Raw genomic sequence first — 17,360 nt, 5'->3', positions numbered from 1 at the left:
GAGGAAGTCAAATGCATTTGATAATTTGTCAATTTATTGCATTAAAGGCATTTGATAAAATATAGATTAGCCTTAAAATGTTGGCAGTATTTTGTCTGACAATACAATGTTAAGGTATTATACTAATCATCTAAAATATGCATGAAAACATTCAGAGGATGTGCTAATAGAAACCACCTATGCTGTGCAAAGCATAGACCATAGTACAGTGAGAGCAACTACATGATGACCCACCACCAACAATCAATAATTATGAAAACCAGTAAACAATTATACATCAACCAAGCTATCATAGATGGTACAAAATTTGTACCAACATTACTGTATTTCGACTACACCACCTCTGATGAACTGAACAATTTCTATTCTTGTGTTTGTTTTGTCTCTGTTGGCATTGTGCAAAATTGGTTGAGGTAATAACATTAAAAGGATGACAGTGAGAAGAAAAGCATACAGTACAGATTTATACTGACACTAGCAAATGTGAACCACAGCTTGTAACTGCATCAAAACTCCCAAAAAGACCCATGTTTGTGTGCAAAACAAGCATAAAATGTCCAGTGGTTTTCCCAAAAATGGTACAGTAATAAACCTCAGGTACAAATAAAATTGCAATGGCTTGTAACAAGCGCAATATTTTATGATATGATATACCTAATAAGTAGAAAAATAGACCAAGAAAAATGTAAAGCCATAGAAAAACACCACTCACATTCACTGAGACGAATACGATTCTTTGGCCAAAAAATATAAATGTATTTTTATGGAAAGTAATGATAAGGCTATAAGATGAATGTCAAGGGAAACACAAGGCTAAAACCTCTCAGAAAAAGTCTTACTTAATAGCTTGCATGGCTTTTTTTTTTAAATTTTTTTTATTTTTTTTTAAACTATATCTGCATGTTGACTGTGGTCATTGTCTTATTTCCTCTTGGCTCTCCTCCATTCACTCAGCTGCAGGCTCAGGTGCCTCAGTCTTCACGTCCACATCCTCATCGCTGTCCAGGCCAGAGCGATTCATGGTACGCGTTATATTGAAAGGCATGTCCCGTCTTTAAAACAAACACAATGGTTTAAACACAGCCAGGTGCTGCACACAAGTATAAAAAATGAGGCACACAGTATTAATGAATATATTAAAGACTAAAAATTAAGAGTATAATCGAAATTGAAGCCTAAACAAATATGCAAATTCATCAGACTTCACACAGCTGTTTTTTCGATAGACCTTCCTTGCCTAAGTTTTTTTATTTTTTAAATTCATATCCCCAGCATGCATTGCAGGCTTTCCATGCCGAGAACCCTGCTTACATCACTCCGGTTTAGGGATTTTAATGATTAATCGTTAACTGACAATAAGAATTTTGACTAATTAATACCATCCGTTAAAACAATAAACAGTTTTTTAAAGTAATTACAAAAGTTTGTTGCATTGTAAAAGAAATAAGGCTAAACAAGCTTTCTTAACTTGCTAGTACAATCTTTGCACTAGCAAGTCGGTTTTAAGCTGTTAACGACCAACTGCTGAAAGGAGCTCACAATGGCCAGCTACGTGACACATGCCACTATATCGATGAGGACTAGCGGGTTAAATTGGCCGTCCTAAACACACTACACACACTGAGTATGCCAGGCAGACACACGGCTGACAACCTTGCAGCTAAACTCGGTGCAGTGGAGACAGGACTTGTAACGGTTGCACGGACTAGGACAGTGGCTGAATGTGTCCACGACAATGCACGCAACATCGTGGCTGCGCAACCAGTGGTACAAGTCCGCAGTGGTCTGCGGACGCTGAATACAGAAAGTATGTCCGAGCTTCCCGGGCAGGTAAACTGGGACTCAGTTGCCTGCTTGGTTTATGGTTAATGATCCGTTAATGAGGGTCAGTTCTGGGTCAGAAAAAGATCAAAAATTAGCATTCCTACTCAGGTTATTTTCTCAGACTTGACAGAGCTCCTCCAGGGCCACAGAAGACAGAAGGCTGAGTTTTACAGTCATGACAAGTCAACCGATCTCCATGTGTAAAATTGATCCTTTTTCAACTTTGACATGAAAACTATTACGCACTCAGAGGAAGGCCCTTTGGGTACACAAATGTTGAAAGCCTCTACCTGAGCTTGCTCTTCAGAGTGCTGACTTCACGGTTCATAACGTCTGCTGACTCAGCGGCATCATCCAGCTCCCTCTGCAGCTTTCTACGGTAAGCGTTGGCTCGCGTCACCTCCTCCTCTGCCTCCTCTAGCTGACGCTTTAACTGACGCATTCGGGTGTTCGTCTTCTCCACCTGCAGAGAGAGAGTTCACTTAGGGTGGAGAGCACCAATAGAGGTACAAGTGGCAAAAAAAAATAAATACAAGCAGAGCAGCAAGGATTCAAGTCAGGATCAAACTACACAACAATATTCCTCTCGCTTCCCTTTAATAATCTGGAAAAAGTAAAAAAGGAGATTAGTGCTGAAGTTTACCTGGTCTTTGAATTGCTCTGTGTTGCGCCTCTCGTCATCAACCTGTAGCATCACCTCTTTCAGCTTCTTCTCTGTTCGCTTGTTCAACCTACAGGCCTGCTGGCGCTCCCTGAAGTGAGTAGGAAAAGCAAATGCAGTGAGGAATCGCAACACAGTCTCAGGGCTTTATTGATTAACTCACTAGACATATGTCTGTACTGAAACAGGAATACAGAAACATAATTACTGAAACTTTTTTGGATCTAGGGATTTGTAACACCAAACAAATGAAGAAAATAATCTCTTGTTAAACAATTATAGCTACAATTAATGGTGGTAAAGAAGAAATGGAGTGTTCATGACACAGAAAAACTGTTTTGGTTTTCCTTGATAACTATTGGAGTTGGTCGGTAAATCACTCACTTTGACTCTAGGTCGAGCTGTTCTTCCAGCTGAGCTATCTTGGCCTCCAGGGTGGTGATGGAGGATTTATACTTTGACTTGATGGCCCCCTCGAGCTCCTGCAGTTTCAGTTTCATCTCCTTGTTCTGGCGATCCAGCTGGGAACGAGCCCCCTCCAGCCGCTGGGAGCTGCTGCGCTCTGCAGCCACCTCTGTGGTCAGCTGCTCCGTCTAGTCAGAAACATACAGCGGAGAGGCATTGTTAAAGACTTCAGTCATCCTGTGTTCCTTTTTTCTTCACTGCAACCCTCAGAGTCCACCTGACATTAACTGAAAAGTCTTTTTCCAACGATTTTATCAATTTCTTTATCTGTTCAACCGTGGTGTCATTACTGATGCCAAAAATGTAAAATCATTCCTTTCTTTCCGCTGAACACTAAACGTTTCCTCCTACATCAAACAAAAAGAAAATCATCAGCTGCTATGATCAACATATCTGAGATGCTGTGTGTCTGTACCTGCAGTGCCATTCTCTTCAGTCGATCGTTGACCATCTCAGTGTTAAGATGCTCTTCCTCCAGCTCCTCCTCCAGCTGGGTGATACGAGCCTCCAGCCTCCTCTTCTCTTCTGCCAGCTGAGAACTGAAAACAACAAGTTAGGGAGAGGAGCGACAGTTAATGTTGGAGACAAACTTGTAGATTTCCTTTGTTGCTGTGGATTGCATTTAGATGCAGATGTATCTATATTAATGGGTGCATCTTAAGTTCATTTACTGGAATACTATCTTTTGGTGCATACTTCTTTGTGTTGTTGCTGCTAATCTGTTCCTGGAGCTCGTCTCTCTCACTCTGAGCCTGTCTCTTGAGTTTCTCTGCAGTGGCCAGATCCTGGAGGAAGCATAAGACATAAATATATGAAGTATTTCAAAGCCTGATACAACTGAGGCTGGTCAGGCAGTTACATAGAAACAATGTAGCAATTTGAGCTAATTTAATTACATTGTCGACAAAAAAAATTGTTAAAACAATGGTATTCCAGTGAAATCCATTGTGCTGAATAGAGCAAGCGTTCCATTGCCATTCTATTATACACTAATATAATTACGTATGTCAGTGTCATAAGCAAACACAGTTGTACAGATGGTTTATTAGATATTATTTTTTGTATAATTACCATCCTATAATATTCTATGTAACATCTACAATCTATACAGTAATATCTAGTTGAGTCTAAGAAATTGTCCAGCCATTTTGAGTTGTTCGTTGTCCTTAATGACTTTCATACCTCCTGGATGTGTAGGGCGTCTGCCTCCATGGCCTTGAGCTTCTTCTCGGTCTCCTTGGCCCCGTTGATAACTTCGTCTCTGGACAAACGCAGATCATCCAGCTCTTTCATCTGCTCTTTCATTAGGGACTGGACAGTAGACACAAGCAGAGAACAGTGCTGCAGTTAGACACCCAGCATTGTGAGGGGTTGGCCCAACAGTGTGTGACCACATGGGCAATGTAAAAACAAACAAGGCTGTCTACTAACTTCTGAAGGGGAAGGTGCTTAAAAAGGTCCTTTTATAAACTGTGCATAACACTTTGGGTTATAGATGATATCTCATTTTATGCGTTTTTGAAAACAGGTGGCCTATATTCTAAAAGGTATGATGCATTGAGAAATATGTAAATAGCATCAATAGCATGTTAGACTTAGTATTATAAGAACTGTAAAATAATTTGGAAGTCATGATGCTCCGTTTTTTTGTTTTAATTACTAATGAGTGAGTGAGTGAGTTTGCACGGAGGACTATTTTACCTGGATTTTTTTCAGCTGTTTAAGGGCCTCATCACGGCCCTTGTTGGCAGCATCGATCTGGAGTCCAAGCTCTCCCAGGTCCATCTCCAGTTTCTTCTTGGATGAGAGAGCCTGAGAACGCTGCCTACGTTCATCTTCCAGCTCGACCTCCATCTCACGCACCTGAAGTAGAGGAAAATATCTTTACTTCATTTGCGATTTAGTCAAACTATAATTCATTCTTGCAAGCAACTGTATGCAATAATTGAACCTAAAACTGTGCAATGCTTTGTGGAAAACTTCAACTTAGGTTACCTGTTTAACCAGCTGTTTCCTCTTTTCCTCTCCCTGCTCATCTCTGGCCTGCAGGTCTCGGTCAAACTGGGCCTTCATGGCCTGCATGTTGACCTCCAGACGCAGCTTGGCGTCCTCTGTGGCCTGCAGCTCATCCTCCAGCTCCTCCAGCTGAACTCTCATCTCCTCCAGCTGCTGCTCCATGGCACGCTTTGACCTCTCCAGCTCATGAACCTGCAGACAAGGAGGTTACCTTGTTACACATTCAGTGTGACAGTGAAGAGGGTCAATGCTGCCAATGATTACAACAATCTTCTCTCATTTTAACTGCTAAGAGAAATAATGCAATCTTTATTGCTTTGATAAACATAACTGAAATGTTGACACTTTTAGCTAAACCAATGTCTGACCTAATCCAGACTCAGTTTTCTCATCCCAGCCCTTTTTTCTTACACTCTTGCCAACATCATCCTTGGAAGAGACCAAGCCTTCCATCTCCGCTTTGAGCAGCTTATTGGCCCGGTCCAACTCGTTTTTAAGGTCTGACATGGTCTCCAACTCGCGGGCCAGTGTCAGTGCTCGCGTTTCCTTCTCCCTGGCCTCAGCTTCGGCCTTGTCACGCTCCTCTGCGTACTTAGTAGAAATTGTTTTCTCTTCGGCCAGCATCTAGAGAAATCAAAAGACCAGGAGAGGCAGTTAGGGGTCTACATCACACTGAAAAAAATTTTTAAGACTAAATACTGCTTAATTAAGGGAACTTTTTGTGGTGAAATGAACAGTGCATCGAAGATTGTTTGAGGCAATCATCTTTGTTCGTTCTAATATTATTATCTTCGTTCTGTGCACAAAATAAACTGTTGACATGATACCTGGTCAAACTTCTTCTGCTTCTTCTCCAGGTTGGAGACAGTCTGCCTCAGGTTATCCTGGTCCCTGATGAGGTCATCCAGCTCCTGCTGTAAACGGATTTTTGTCTTGTCCAGTTTGTCATAGGCTGCAGTCTTCTCCTCCAGCTGCTGCATCACACTCTCAAATTCCCTCTGGATTCGCTTGCGCCCCTCCTCTGCCCCCTCCAGGGACAAGGCCTCCTGTTCCAGCTTCTTTTTTATGTCTGCCAGCTGAAGACAGAAGAAAAGAGAGGGGAACAGGTGAAGAATTGAATGTGTGCAAGTTGGGGGACATTGTGGACTCATAATGAATGAGTCAAGGCTATGGTAGTCCTTTTTCTCTAGTACTGATCTAACAACCCTTTTTAAAAGGCAACTCAGTTGAATGATAAAGATCTGAGAACACAGCACAATTTCAGTGTACAGATAGAGCCTGACACCGTGCACCAACCTGGGTCTGCAGAGTGGTGAGCTGCTTCTCTACATTCTTCTTGTTCTCTTCCTCTTCCTCCAGCATCTCCCGCATGTTGTGCTGCTCATCCTCCAGCTGCCTCAGGCGGGTGGAGAGGGCCAGCTTCTGACGGGTCTCCTCTTGGAGCAATGCCTGGAGGTAAGAAAAGGAAAAGAAAAAAAAAAAAACGTCAGAAAAACATGCTATAAACTTCTTTTTCGCTCAGATTTTATTCCATGTATTATTTTGTTTTTTTGCCTATATTTGTTAACATTTTTGGACATTTGCACTATGAAAACTCATGCTGAAGTAGCTCGACAGTTCCTGTTTGCAATGTCACCATTGATGTGCAGAAACACTCACTGGATGACATTTAACAGTTAAGAAAGTGTTCAAGTGTGATCATTATCAGGAACGTTATAACACTGACACTGGGGATATCAATAACCTTGAAAAGTGTGAGTCAAACTGCATCTACAAACATGTGAATCACTTCTGTGTTCAGATTTGACTGAGAAAAAGGTGTGATGTTCGATGCATGGGAGTTGTGTGGCAGATACTGTGTTGCTCGTATGCCTATATAGGTCGAAACAATTTTCAAAACAACTGATTAATAAATCAAGTACTTGTTTCAGCTTTATTTGAGTTTAGAAGACAGACAAGGGTGCATTAGACAAACATGTATGCATTTGTGTTTGTACCTGTGCATCCTGCAAATGAGACTCTGTAGAAGAAAGGTCTTTGCTGAATTTGATGTTCTTGCCCTCTGCTTTACTCAGGAGGCTGTTCACATTGTCTAGCTCCGACTAGATAGAAAGAAAATGAATGGACACAATCAAACAAACAAATCAGTCACTCCGCCAGAAATATCACCACAAACTGTCTTCCTTTCAACCACCAACTCCTTTACTTCCCGTTCACTCAGTCCCCCACCCTATAAATCACTGACCATACTGTACCTGCATCTTGACTATCTTGTCAGCCACCTCCTGCCGATGTCGTTCACTTTCTGCATATTTGACCTGCAGTTCTTGAACCTGGGCTTCGGCCTTCTTGCGACGGTGTTCAGAGTCCCCTTTGCCTTGTGTCAGAGTCTTCATCTCTATCTGCAACTCGTTCAGCTCGCTCTCCAGGGCCTGCTTGGTTTTCTCCACCGACACCTTGTTCTGCAGGAGCAGCACACATGACGCATGTTACTGGTGTTCTTCAAATGCTTGTTAAGCATTGAGCATTTTTCTCTTTCCACCACCCTGTTCATTACCCTCTTGGCCTGTTCCAGCTGTTCGTTGAGCTCTTCGAATGCCTGGTTGTGTTTTTGTCTCATGTCAGCCATCTGCTGCTCGTGGATCTTGGCCTCTTCCTCCAGACTCTTCTTCAGTTGGGTGACCTCCGTCTCACGCTTGGACCTTGAGAGACAGAATGAGGAAGTAAATTAACAAACGAGATATGACAAGAACAAAAGAGAAATGTATACTATCTTTGCAAATCGTGTTCCACACAACCCCCCCCCACAAAACACACTTCTGGCAGCAAGACTACATAAGTTTGACCGTTACCTCAGCTCCTGCTGTGCTGCAGTGGAGTCCAAAGTGTCCTCCAGCTCGGTCTTGAGGGCCTCCAGCTCCTCTCCCAGGTCCCTGCGGTGTTTCTCAGCCTTGGCGCGTGCCTGCCTCTCCAGCTCTAGATCCTCCTGCAGCTCCGAGATCTGAGCCTCCAGCTCCCTGATCGTCTTCTGGGCCGCGTTCTTGGCTGCAGCCTCCTCCTCGATCCTGAAGGTGAGATAAAGAGGGATGAGATTGACATACAGGTACTCTGTTTGTTCTCACTTCCAATAACATTCACACGGAGTGCATCTAAAGCTAAAACTAATCCTTTTAGGTAGACTATGACAATAGGTCAGCAATCAATCTTTTTTGGTCATTTTTGTTGTTTTTAAAATAGATTTTTTTTTTAAACCTGGCCAATGCAGCGTGGAGTTCCTCCTCCTTCTTAGCCAGCTGAGCTCGGAGTTCAGCGATCTGAGCCTGCAGGTCTGCAATCTGGTCATTGAGTTCAGATGAGTCTCCCTCAAGTTTACGACGGTTCTTCTCCAACTCTTGACGCACTTTCTCCTCTTTTCTTAGACGATCTGTGTACGAGAAGGCCGAGAAACCCAAATTTGTTATTTACCTTGTAATTATTTGCAAAGGTAAAACACAAAAAAAGTACAATACATTAAAAGGATTTAAAAATATGGACACGGAGCTCTACATAAATTAAATTTGCTTTCTTGATTTAATATTGTTTTTGGCGTGACACATCGGATTTCCATCTCTGTCTCTCACACCACCCAAACAAAAAAAAAGAAGCAACAAAGCCACTCCTTGATGAAAACTACACAGTAGTTAGCTGTATGTAGGTGACCTAAGCGGCATCCATGCTTTCCCCCCCACCCCACATTAATGTTCAGAAATAGGGATGTTTCTGAACATTATCAGTAAGCCTGGAAGTGCGAATCTTGCGCCAAAAACTGTAAAAAATGAGCAAACAATGTCAAATTAAGAGCACTTATTTAATCATATGCACAAATTAGGTTTTTCCCCCCCTCCTTCTCCATGACACCTTCCTGGCTCAGTAAAAAGGAATTGTGATGGTAAGGTTAAAAATGACAACATTAATTATGAAACAACAAATACTTGCCCTCCAAATCTGTGATCATGGCTTCATGTTTATTCTTGAGTTTCTGCAGGCTCTTGGACTTCTCTTCCTCCTCAGCCAAGTTGGTGGTGAACTCTGAGATCCTCTCCTCAAACTGTTTCTTCTCCTGAGGTTAAAAAAAAAAAAGAAAGAAAATGAATGGTTGCCCTAGATGTAATGGTTTTGTTTTATTTATGCTGCATTTGTCTTTCATACATTGCATGGTGACTGGAATATTGGTTGTATAATGATCAGTACTAAAATCCACTGGGCTAAGTTAACACGTTGTATGAGACCTTGTTGAGCTTGCTGTTCTGGTCTTCTAGCACCATGACATCCTCCTCTAGCTTCTTCAGCTTGGCGTCCGTCGTGACCTTCTCCATCTGGAGCTTCTGTCTGGCTGCTTCCTCCTCATCCAGCTGCTGCTCCAGGTCCTGGATGAACAAAAAAACCAAAACAATTTGCAATGTTCTCTCTAATAAATCGGGGAACCTTGGTTTGTATATGTATATATATGTGTGTGTGTGTGTGTGTGTGTGTGTGTGTGTGTGTGTGTGTGTGTGTGTGTGTGTGTGTGTGTGTGTGAGAGAGTCTCTTTGAAATATCCCATGAACTGTTCATCCAATCTACTTCACAAAGTTTCCTGGGTACCCAATGCACTTGGGGTTTGGAATTTGGAACAGTTTGGACAGTACTGGATATAAATAAACTGTAAATTAAACTAAACGAACGAAAAATAAAGGTTGAGGAAAAAAATGGTGAGAAAGATGCTGCCTCTTCACAATAAAAGCCCAGCTTAAATTCACTCAGAGCATTTCGCTAAGAGGAAACTCAATAAAATGGCATTTTTGCCGACACTAAATATCAAACAAAAGCGAGACACTATATTTTATTAAGTTGCTGTGAGCTGTAAATTCACCACTTCTAAGCACACAGCAGAACATAACGTTGTATCAGAGCTGATGGGCAAAGAGCAGTCTTCCTCATTCAGACTCACCCTGGGTCTGGTTGTTTAAGTGTGCTGTTAACTTAGGCTATAACACTAATAACATTATCATCGGCAAAATACCCCGCGAATCAAATCCATACTTCAATGTCAAGCAACTTAGCCTGTTTGGAAATGAACACTTCTGCTTAAGTGTTAAATTCGTTAACAATAATAATGACAAGACAGCACCGCCATCATTTAATGCTGACTGCCTAGTGTCTACATACAATATTGTTGACGAAAAAGAAGACAGTAAAATGTAGTTAAACTAAAACTCTTTATTTGCATTGCCTTCCACCTTATCTCCCCCCCTCTCTCTCAAGCAACACAATCACACTCCCGTCTCTATTAGTGTGAGTTTGTTTCTGTAGGCTACTCGGTCCAATTCTGGTGGTTGATTAACGCACTTTTTTTTGGGGCTCTCATAACGGGCCGGATTGGGTGGCCCATGGCGCAGCGCCATGAGTCCATGAGGCAAATGTCTGGGATTACTCCACACAAATCTGAATCTGCAACATTCTCTGTCAGGTGAATGTAGTAAAATTTTCCTCTGAATAAGAAGAAGTATAGAGTAAGTCAGTAGCAGGATATACAGTGTGGTTGCATATTAAGTGCTTTGGGGTCCTTTGGGGAAAGTTCATTTTGGGGTAGGCCTACAATGGTTCTAGAGAAAAGCTACAAGCAGCAATGCCACAGGCCAAGCAATCGGCCCGTTCCAAACAGGCACATTTTGAACAGACACTGTACTAGTGCATTTAAAAACAAAACAAAAAGTTTTTCCTCATGTTACATTCTGTATCCTGCAGGACTTAACTGACCGTGATGTTCTGCTGCATCTTTTTTTTCTCTGTATGCATCTGAGTGACCCTCTCTTCTTCCTCCTCCAGGCGAGATTCCAGGTCATGCAAGATCTCCTCCAGCTCCTGCTTCTTGGTGGCCAGACGGGATCTCATCTCCTCAGCCTCGGCACACAGCTCCGTCTCTGCCTGGAGCTGCTCTTGAAGAGCCAACTTCTCAGCGTTCAGCTACAGTGGGGAGTCAAAGTCAAAGTAAGACTGAATAACAACATCTCAGAGCTGCATCATTCAGAAGTAAGACTACTTACGACCTAATGCAGATCTACAAATTAATTAACCCACTTCAGATTTCTTTAGCTTAATCTTACTCCAGTGTTATTTTGGAGACTTTACCTGTTGCTGCTTGGACTCAAATTCTTTGAGCTGCTCTTCAGCCAGCTGTTGCCTCTCCTTCACCTTGAGCAGCTCCTCTTCTCTGGCCAGCATGTCCTCCTCCTGCCGAGTCACTTGCAGCAGAGGCTTTACCTGAAATAAAAAATAAAAATTGACCCTAACTTATTAAAACATATAGTGATATTTGGACTTTCTTGGGGTGGATGAAATGGCACTCATGAGAAACCGTGAAGAAAGACTGAGCAAAAATCCTTCAGTCAAATTAATTTATTTTGCATTTTCTTATTTACCATTAGAGCAACTACAGTACAATAAAAAGGTGAGCGCTCCACAGATAGTCGATAGTTGTCAATATTTCTCAAATGACATCAAGGTATGTAGTCAAAAAGACGAATGGAGAAGCGAAAATGAGAACTTGCAACTCGAATTGAACATGTCTCCAATAGTTTCCTTATTTATGTGCTTATTAAAATGGACCTTTCTTTAGTTCTTATAAAATATATTTATTTTATTATTTATTTTTTATATTGATTAGTATTATTGTATTTTGCAGGCAGCACCATTTAGCTGCCACCCAAGTAATCCACGGGTTGATTATTGACAGCACAGAAATCACTGCTCAGCTTCACCCAGATTCATAATATTCCAAGAATAATTTATGAACAAAAAAAATACAAGTAAAAACAGGGTGCCACGTATTAATATGGCTACCATTATTTATATATTTTAATAGTTATAATAGTAACCATGACAACAGCATGGTTTAACTACTGCTTTCCTGTTATTGGGTTGTCTAAACCTTTTAGTGACACAATGATAAAAAGCAACTTCATTGTCTCCAACCTTGGTGAAAAGCCTCCACCACTGCCAGTTCTTGAGTTTGAGGTAAGCAACACAGTTCCTCTGGATTACTTTCATGGCGGTCAGCTGCTGCTGTCTCTTAGTAAAGGCTCTGAAGTAAAAACAAAAACAACAATTAATTAAATAACATATTTGCCATTTTGTCTAGACGTGTACATCATGTTATGTTACATTTATTCATATGCAGAAAAAGTAAAAAGTAAAAATATTTTCAATGTTAATCCTAATCGTACTTGCGGGCCACATATCCTCTGCACCAGGCCTGGAAGCTGATGATCACATCAGTTATCTTTATGTCTCTCTCCTCCTCCAGGTGGGCCAGGACACCGGCTCTAAAGAACACTTTACTTTGACCGATGCGGAACAGGTTTGAGTCCAGCTCCAGAGCTTTGATCTGACATGAAGAAGACATGAAGACATGAAGTCCTAAAGCTTGATATGGAGAACAATGAGCATTTTTCTTCTTCTTGATGAACTGCTTACTTCTAAAACTGATTTATTATTCTTACCATGAGCACACAGGCTTGCTTGCCATCCATAAAGCCCTTTGGGATGGCATTTGGAGTCAGGATTTCATACCTGACAGACAGACAAGCAGAATTAAATTACTCAAGTAGTTGGACTTTTTTAATCTAAAAAGGACAACATCTGTTTTTGGAATTAAATGTGCCATTTCTTTTGCGTAATGACTTGGTTTAGTAGTTGTACAACACTTAAAGCACATTGGTCAACTGTTTTTAAATGTGCTTTATAAATAAATTTAGATTGGATTATAGGCACATTCACTGTTGAGGAGGTAAGTCTTATGTGTTTACATTATCTCTTTCATGGTCCAATTTGTTTTTCAAAAACGTCTGCAAGTTTCCAAATAGCTATTATTTGGATGAACTGATACCATACTGAGAATCTAAATGGTTACTTTCTTGCCTGGAAAAATATTTAACTAAAAAAAGCTTTTTCGCAAGGATAATAAAGCTGGCAACATGAAGCAAAGTAATCGCACTTCTGCTCTAAAACAGAAGTAAGATTACAAAACGATGCAACATGGACATGCGCTAGTTCAGGCAAAGAATAAGGTCATGTTTTGTCTAAAAATGCTCTGGTGGGAGGATTATTACTTTAGAGGGGAGAACATATGAGGTGTGGGGGGGGGGGGGGGGGGGATTATGTTGAGGAATTAGTCTTAGTACTATACTTTCTAAAATTAAGGGACATATTGAAAAAAAAGAATGAAGTTTACAAGTTTGCTATTTGTCACCTCTGTCTGAACTCCTGGAAGACGACGCGGTTGGGAAAGCCCTGTCTGCAGATGCGAATCCCCTCTAGGACTCCATTACACCTCAGCTGGTCCAGAACCAGATGAGGCTCCAGTTTACCAGCCTGAAGAAGAAACAAATACATAAAGCGCCATTGTGTGTTTATTTTTTACCATAATTTATCATCAAATCAAAATCTAGCAATTGTCTATAAATGTTTTATTGTTGAGTTTTTTTCTTATCTGAATAAAGCATCAGAAGATAGAGGGTGTCATACGTTATACGATATTAGGCCGTATAAATAAAACTTGTCTAATCTCCTGTCTAATACACCATGTGTCAGATTTGTCTTTTACTGGTGGATCCCCACATGTTAAGTAAAGCAGAACACTTTTATTCCCCAGCATTCAAAGCTCATTAATCTCTCGTTCTTTTCTTCTTTGTTATAGTTGAAGTTGGGTCTTATACAGGCACCAGCATGCCAGTGCACATTAGTAGTTCATTATATTTAAATGTGCCAGGATTGTTGTTCTGTACCTTCTTCTCGTGGTTGGGGATGATGCAGCGGACAAAGTTCGGGTTGGTGTTCCTGAGTGTGGTCATGAGGTTACCCAGCTGCTCCTTGTACAGCTGACCCACAGTGCGGAACATACCTTTACGGGTTTTGAATGCACCATGCATGGAGTCGGCCATTCCTGCCACCTTATCCAAGCCGACAATATGGTCCACTGTGAGGACACAGAAAAAGTGGAAAGTAATTTTGTCAGTGTGTTTTATAACACGGAAATGTATCATTATTTGTCATAATTAAACGTGTTTGTTTGTCACCACACACACACACACACACACACACACAGTTTGTCATTTTTTGATTTTTTTCAACTGGTGCATTTCCAATACCTTTTGTACCAACAGTAACTTACAGCAGTTATGAGATTTTGGATCAATTCAGTTACACCACTTACTGTCTCTCCACAGGTCAGCAGTAAATTTGTCTGTTGACTGGTTGAACAAAGTGGCCACACACTCATTCAGAGGATCCATGTTCTTCATCAGCCACTCGTCTGCTTTGTAGTCCACCTGCAGCAGAGGACAGCCACATTTGTAATGAAGAACTGCAGTTGAGGTTACGCCCAAACCATTGTTACTTTAAAAGGGGCTGTACTCAATATTCAGAAAAAAGTGGTGGTCTCGGATTAACTCCACGCGGCTCTTACAGACCGTTCCAACTCGCCAAATAGCACTTTGTCACGGCCCTCTGCGTCTGATACCAGCACACAAGACACTGACATGCACACGTGGCCGGACTGGCTTTCAACAACGAACAAACAAAGAACAGAGAAGCTCAGATTGCAACAGAGCACACAGAGATTGGGACTTCATTCTCTGCTCAGGACGCCATTACTCCACTATATCTTTACATAGCAAATAGTTGTTTGCTGCTATATCAATGTTCTCATTATCAAGTACAGCCCATTGAAGTTAATGATACTCAATGCCCCATTTTATTCTGAAGCACAGTGCAAGTATTTATGAGATTTATAAACCGTGTAATTAGCAAAGAAGTTCCTCTTCAAGCCAAACTTTGTGTAATCAGAATTGAGCCAGAGGACTACGTTGTTACTTTGCAGCCATCTAGAGGTGGAAAGCAACTACGTACATTTACTCAAGTAAAATTTTCAGCTACTTGTACTTTAATTATTATTTCCATTTTATGCTTCTTTATACTTCTACTTCACTACATTTAAGAGGAAAATATACTTTTTACTCATTACTTACATTTATGACAGATGTAATTATTAGTTAAACTTCATATTAAAATTCTTCAAATAAAAGGTATATCAGTTAAGAAAATATGATTTCTTATATATCAAACTAACAGTATACAAAGCAGCTAATATTTGTTCCCCCTCCACCAAGTACAACAACTTTGAAATACTACCTTCATGTTAATGCATCAATAATAATCCACTATAATATACATCACTCAGAAGCCATTCTGCATGAGTGATGTGACTTTAACTACACTTTGCTGATACTATTTCTGTATTAAAAAAAAACAAGTCACAAATCCAACAAAACAAACAAAGTATTCATCAATGACCTTTCCAGCATAGTGCATAATGCAGAAATCAGCGTTGTCCTTGAGTTTCTTGGGTCTCTGGTACTTGGGGTGTGTTCCCTGCTCCTGATGCACTTTCTCCACAAAGCTCTTGTCTGTGGCTTTAGGGAACCAGCACTCTTCATCCAGCAGAGCCAGGATGCCTGGAGGGCCGGCCTATGATGAACAGTGGGGGAAAAAAACACAACAAACACAGATGATTAAATGAGCTTTTGAACTGCAGACTGACCTATGTGCAGTTGACATGTCTCAGCTTGTGTTACACACCTGTTCTGCAGAAAATACAGCCAATGACTTCTGCAGAAGTCTTGTAAACAACCCTTCATCTCAAGGGTTACTTCAGGCTAAGACAAGTACTGCGAGTTGTTATTTGTGGGAGGAATAGTAACTAGGAGACGTCTTACAGGTTTTTCAATGAGGTCGATGCAGGGCTGCAGGTCAAGGCCGAAGTCGATGAAGCTCCACTCGATGCCCTCCCTCTGGTACTCCTCCTGCTCCAGGATGAACATGGTGTGGTTGAAGAGCTGTTGCAGCTTCTCATTGGTGTAGTTGATACACAGCTGCTCAAATGAGTTCAACTGTAAGAGAGAATTAAAGAAACAATTGATTGACAGAAAATTTAATCTGCAACTTTATTCAGAAACCCTCGATGCCTGGAGAGCAATGGGGCTGCAGACATCAAGTTTTACCTGCTGTATATTTCCGGGCTTCAGTCTACAGTCCAGTGACACTGTTAAAGACCCTACCAACACAGTACATATTTTGCATAATTGGACCTCCTCTTTAGGTGCAGTCCCACTGGATGTTGCTGCCCCTTTATTTCTATGAGGAATTGGGTAATATGTATTCACCTCTGGTTGTGAATTAAACCTGCATCTTTTAATCAGATTGAACTTTGTCAGCAATACAGGAGTCATGCTATAGAGTGGTGTCAAACACACAGAGTGGCTGAGCCAATAGAGCCCCATCAGTGCGTCCTGTGTGATCACAGAACTAGAGGTACGATGCATAACTATCAATCTGTCAAGCCCTAACACCTCACCTCAAAGATCTCAAATCCAGCAATATCAAGGATGCCAATGAAGGAGGCTCCCTGTCTCTTGGTCTTGTCCAGGGCCTTATTGATCCTCATGACCAGCCAGCGGAACATCCTCTCATAAGAGGCTTTAGCCAGAGCCTCAACAGCAAACTCAGCCTGTTCCTGGGTCTGTGCCTTCTGGACATAGTCCCTGCCAACCTGCAAAAAGAAATAGTCCACTGTCATCCTGCGATACTGAAATTATCAATACACAGGAAGCTGGCTAATTGAAAAACACTTGTTCATTTATTTGTGATGAGGAAACAGAAAAAAAACAGGTTCAAACTAAAGTGAAAAAATTAACTCAAACATGAACTGACACAATGAGGTCCACATTTTCTATTATTGAATGTCAATGAAACGAATAATGTTTTGACTGCTATGCAGACCTTGATTCTGGGGGACAGGATGGCTCGTATGAAGTCGGTCACATTGATGCTCAGCAGGTGACACGCTTTCTGGGCAGCTGGGGGTAAAACATGGGGGTCAGATTGGAGGATGTAAAAGTTGCATTAATTGGAAAGGTTTAAACAAATGGCAGTGAAACAAATAGCATGCACAGAGGAAATGATGATGATGATAATGGTGGTGGTGGTGGTGTCTGTGTAAATGTGAGTACCAGTGTCGTCGGGCATGGAGGCCTGGTCAGAGTGACGCTCCTTCTTGAAGGTCATGTTCCCTAACTGCAGCACTGCCGACATCACCTTCAACAGACCTGATAAACAGACAGAATAAGTCGCTCTGTGCTGCAGAGGAAAGAATCACATGAAGAGTAATAAGTGCCACCTAACCATATGTTTGATAATCTCACTATTAAAAAAAAAACACCCCTGGAAACTTATTCTATTATAACAGAATTTAAAAACAAACTCTTCAAATCTTGATATGTGTTGTGTCACCTGTGTGTGTGCATGTGCGTCCTTGTGC

General features: G+C 41.3%; 1 protein-coding gene across 2 annotated transcripts in view; it reads right to left on the bottom strand.

Annotated features, from left to right (window-relative positions):
* Positions 1 to 12: 12 nt before the first annotated feature.
* LOC116042687 (myosin-9-like) overlaps positions 13 to 17,360 on the bottom strand; it is a 31,998-nt gene continuing 14,650 nt past the window's right edge. For both annotated transcript variants that reach the window (XM_031288988.2, XM_031288989.2), the window contains 32 exons: positions 17,053 to 17,148; positions 16,823 to 16,899; positions 16,398 to 16,592; positions 15,760 to 15,933; positions 15,338 to 15,511; positions 14,199 to 14,313; positions 13,771 to 13,961; positions 13,236 to 13,357; positions 12,487 to 12,556; positions 12,211 to 12,371; positions 11,960 to 12,068; positions 11,117 to 11,248; positions 10,745 to 10,951; positions 9,235 to 9,372; positions 8,942 to 9,065; positions 8,219 to 8,390; positions 7,819 to 8,031; positions 7,524 to 7,668; positions 7,222 to 7,428; positions 6,964 to 7,068; positions 6,263 to 6,415; positions 5,794 to 6,042; positions 5,378 to 5,590; positions 4,946 to 5,158; positions 4,652 to 4,813; positions 4,133 to 4,261; positions 3,647 to 3,735; positions 3,366 to 3,489; positions 2,870 to 3,078; positions 2,468 to 2,576; positions 2,115 to 2,287; positions 13 to 1,052 (listed from right to left, as the gene is read on the bottom strand). In XM_031288988.2, the coding sequence (XP_031144848.1) occupies positions 947 to 1,052; positions 2,115 to 2,287; positions 2,468 to 2,576; positions 2,870 to 3,078; positions 3,366 to 3,489; positions 3,647 to 3,735; positions 4,133 to 4,261; positions 4,652 to 4,813; positions 4,946 to 5,158; positions 5,378 to 5,590; positions 5,794 to 6,042; positions 6,263 to 6,415; positions 6,964 to 7,068; positions 7,222 to 7,428; positions 7,524 to 7,668; positions 7,819 to 8,031; positions 8,219 to 8,390; positions 8,942 to 9,065; positions 9,235 to 9,372; positions 10,745 to 10,951; positions 11,117 to 11,248; positions 11,960 to 12,068; positions 12,211 to 12,371; positions 12,487 to 12,556; positions 13,236 to 13,357; positions 13,771 to 13,961; positions 14,199 to 14,313; positions 15,338 to 15,511; positions 15,760 to 15,933; positions 16,398 to 16,592; positions 16,823 to 16,899; positions 17,053 to 17,148 (4,856 nt within the window). In that variant the 3' untranslated portion in view covers positions 13 to 946. The remainder of the gene's footprint in view (positions 1,053 to 2,114; positions 2,288 to 2,467; positions 2,577 to 2,869; positions 3,079 to 3,365; positions 3,490 to 3,646; positions 3,736 to 4,132; positions 4,262 to 4,651; positions 4,814 to 4,945; positions 5,159 to 5,377; positions 5,591 to 5,793; positions 6,043 to 6,262; positions 6,416 to 6,963; positions 7,069 to 7,221; positions 7,429 to 7,523; positions 7,669 to 7,818; positions 8,032 to 8,218; positions 8,391 to 8,941; positions 9,066 to 9,234; positions 9,373 to 10,744; positions 10,952 to 11,116; positions 11,249 to 11,959; positions 12,069 to 12,210; positions 12,372 to 12,486; positions 12,557 to 13,235; positions 13,358 to 13,770; positions 13,962 to 14,198; positions 14,314 to 15,337; positions 15,512 to 15,759; positions 15,934 to 16,397; positions 16,593 to 16,822; positions 16,900 to 17,052; positions 17,149 to 17,360) is intronic.

The sequence above is a fragment of the Sander lucioperca genome, chromosome 4 (genome assembly GCF_008315115.2).
Source record: "Sander lucioperca isolate FBNREF2018 chromosome 4, SLUC_FBN_1.2, whole genome shotgun sequence".
NCBI classification, from domain to species: Eukaryota; Metazoa; Chordata; class Actinopteri; order Perciformes; family Percidae; genus Sander; species Sander lucioperca.
The sequence above is the reverse complement of the archived record's forward strand: the minus strand, read 5'-3'. Positions and strand labels throughout refer to the sequence as shown.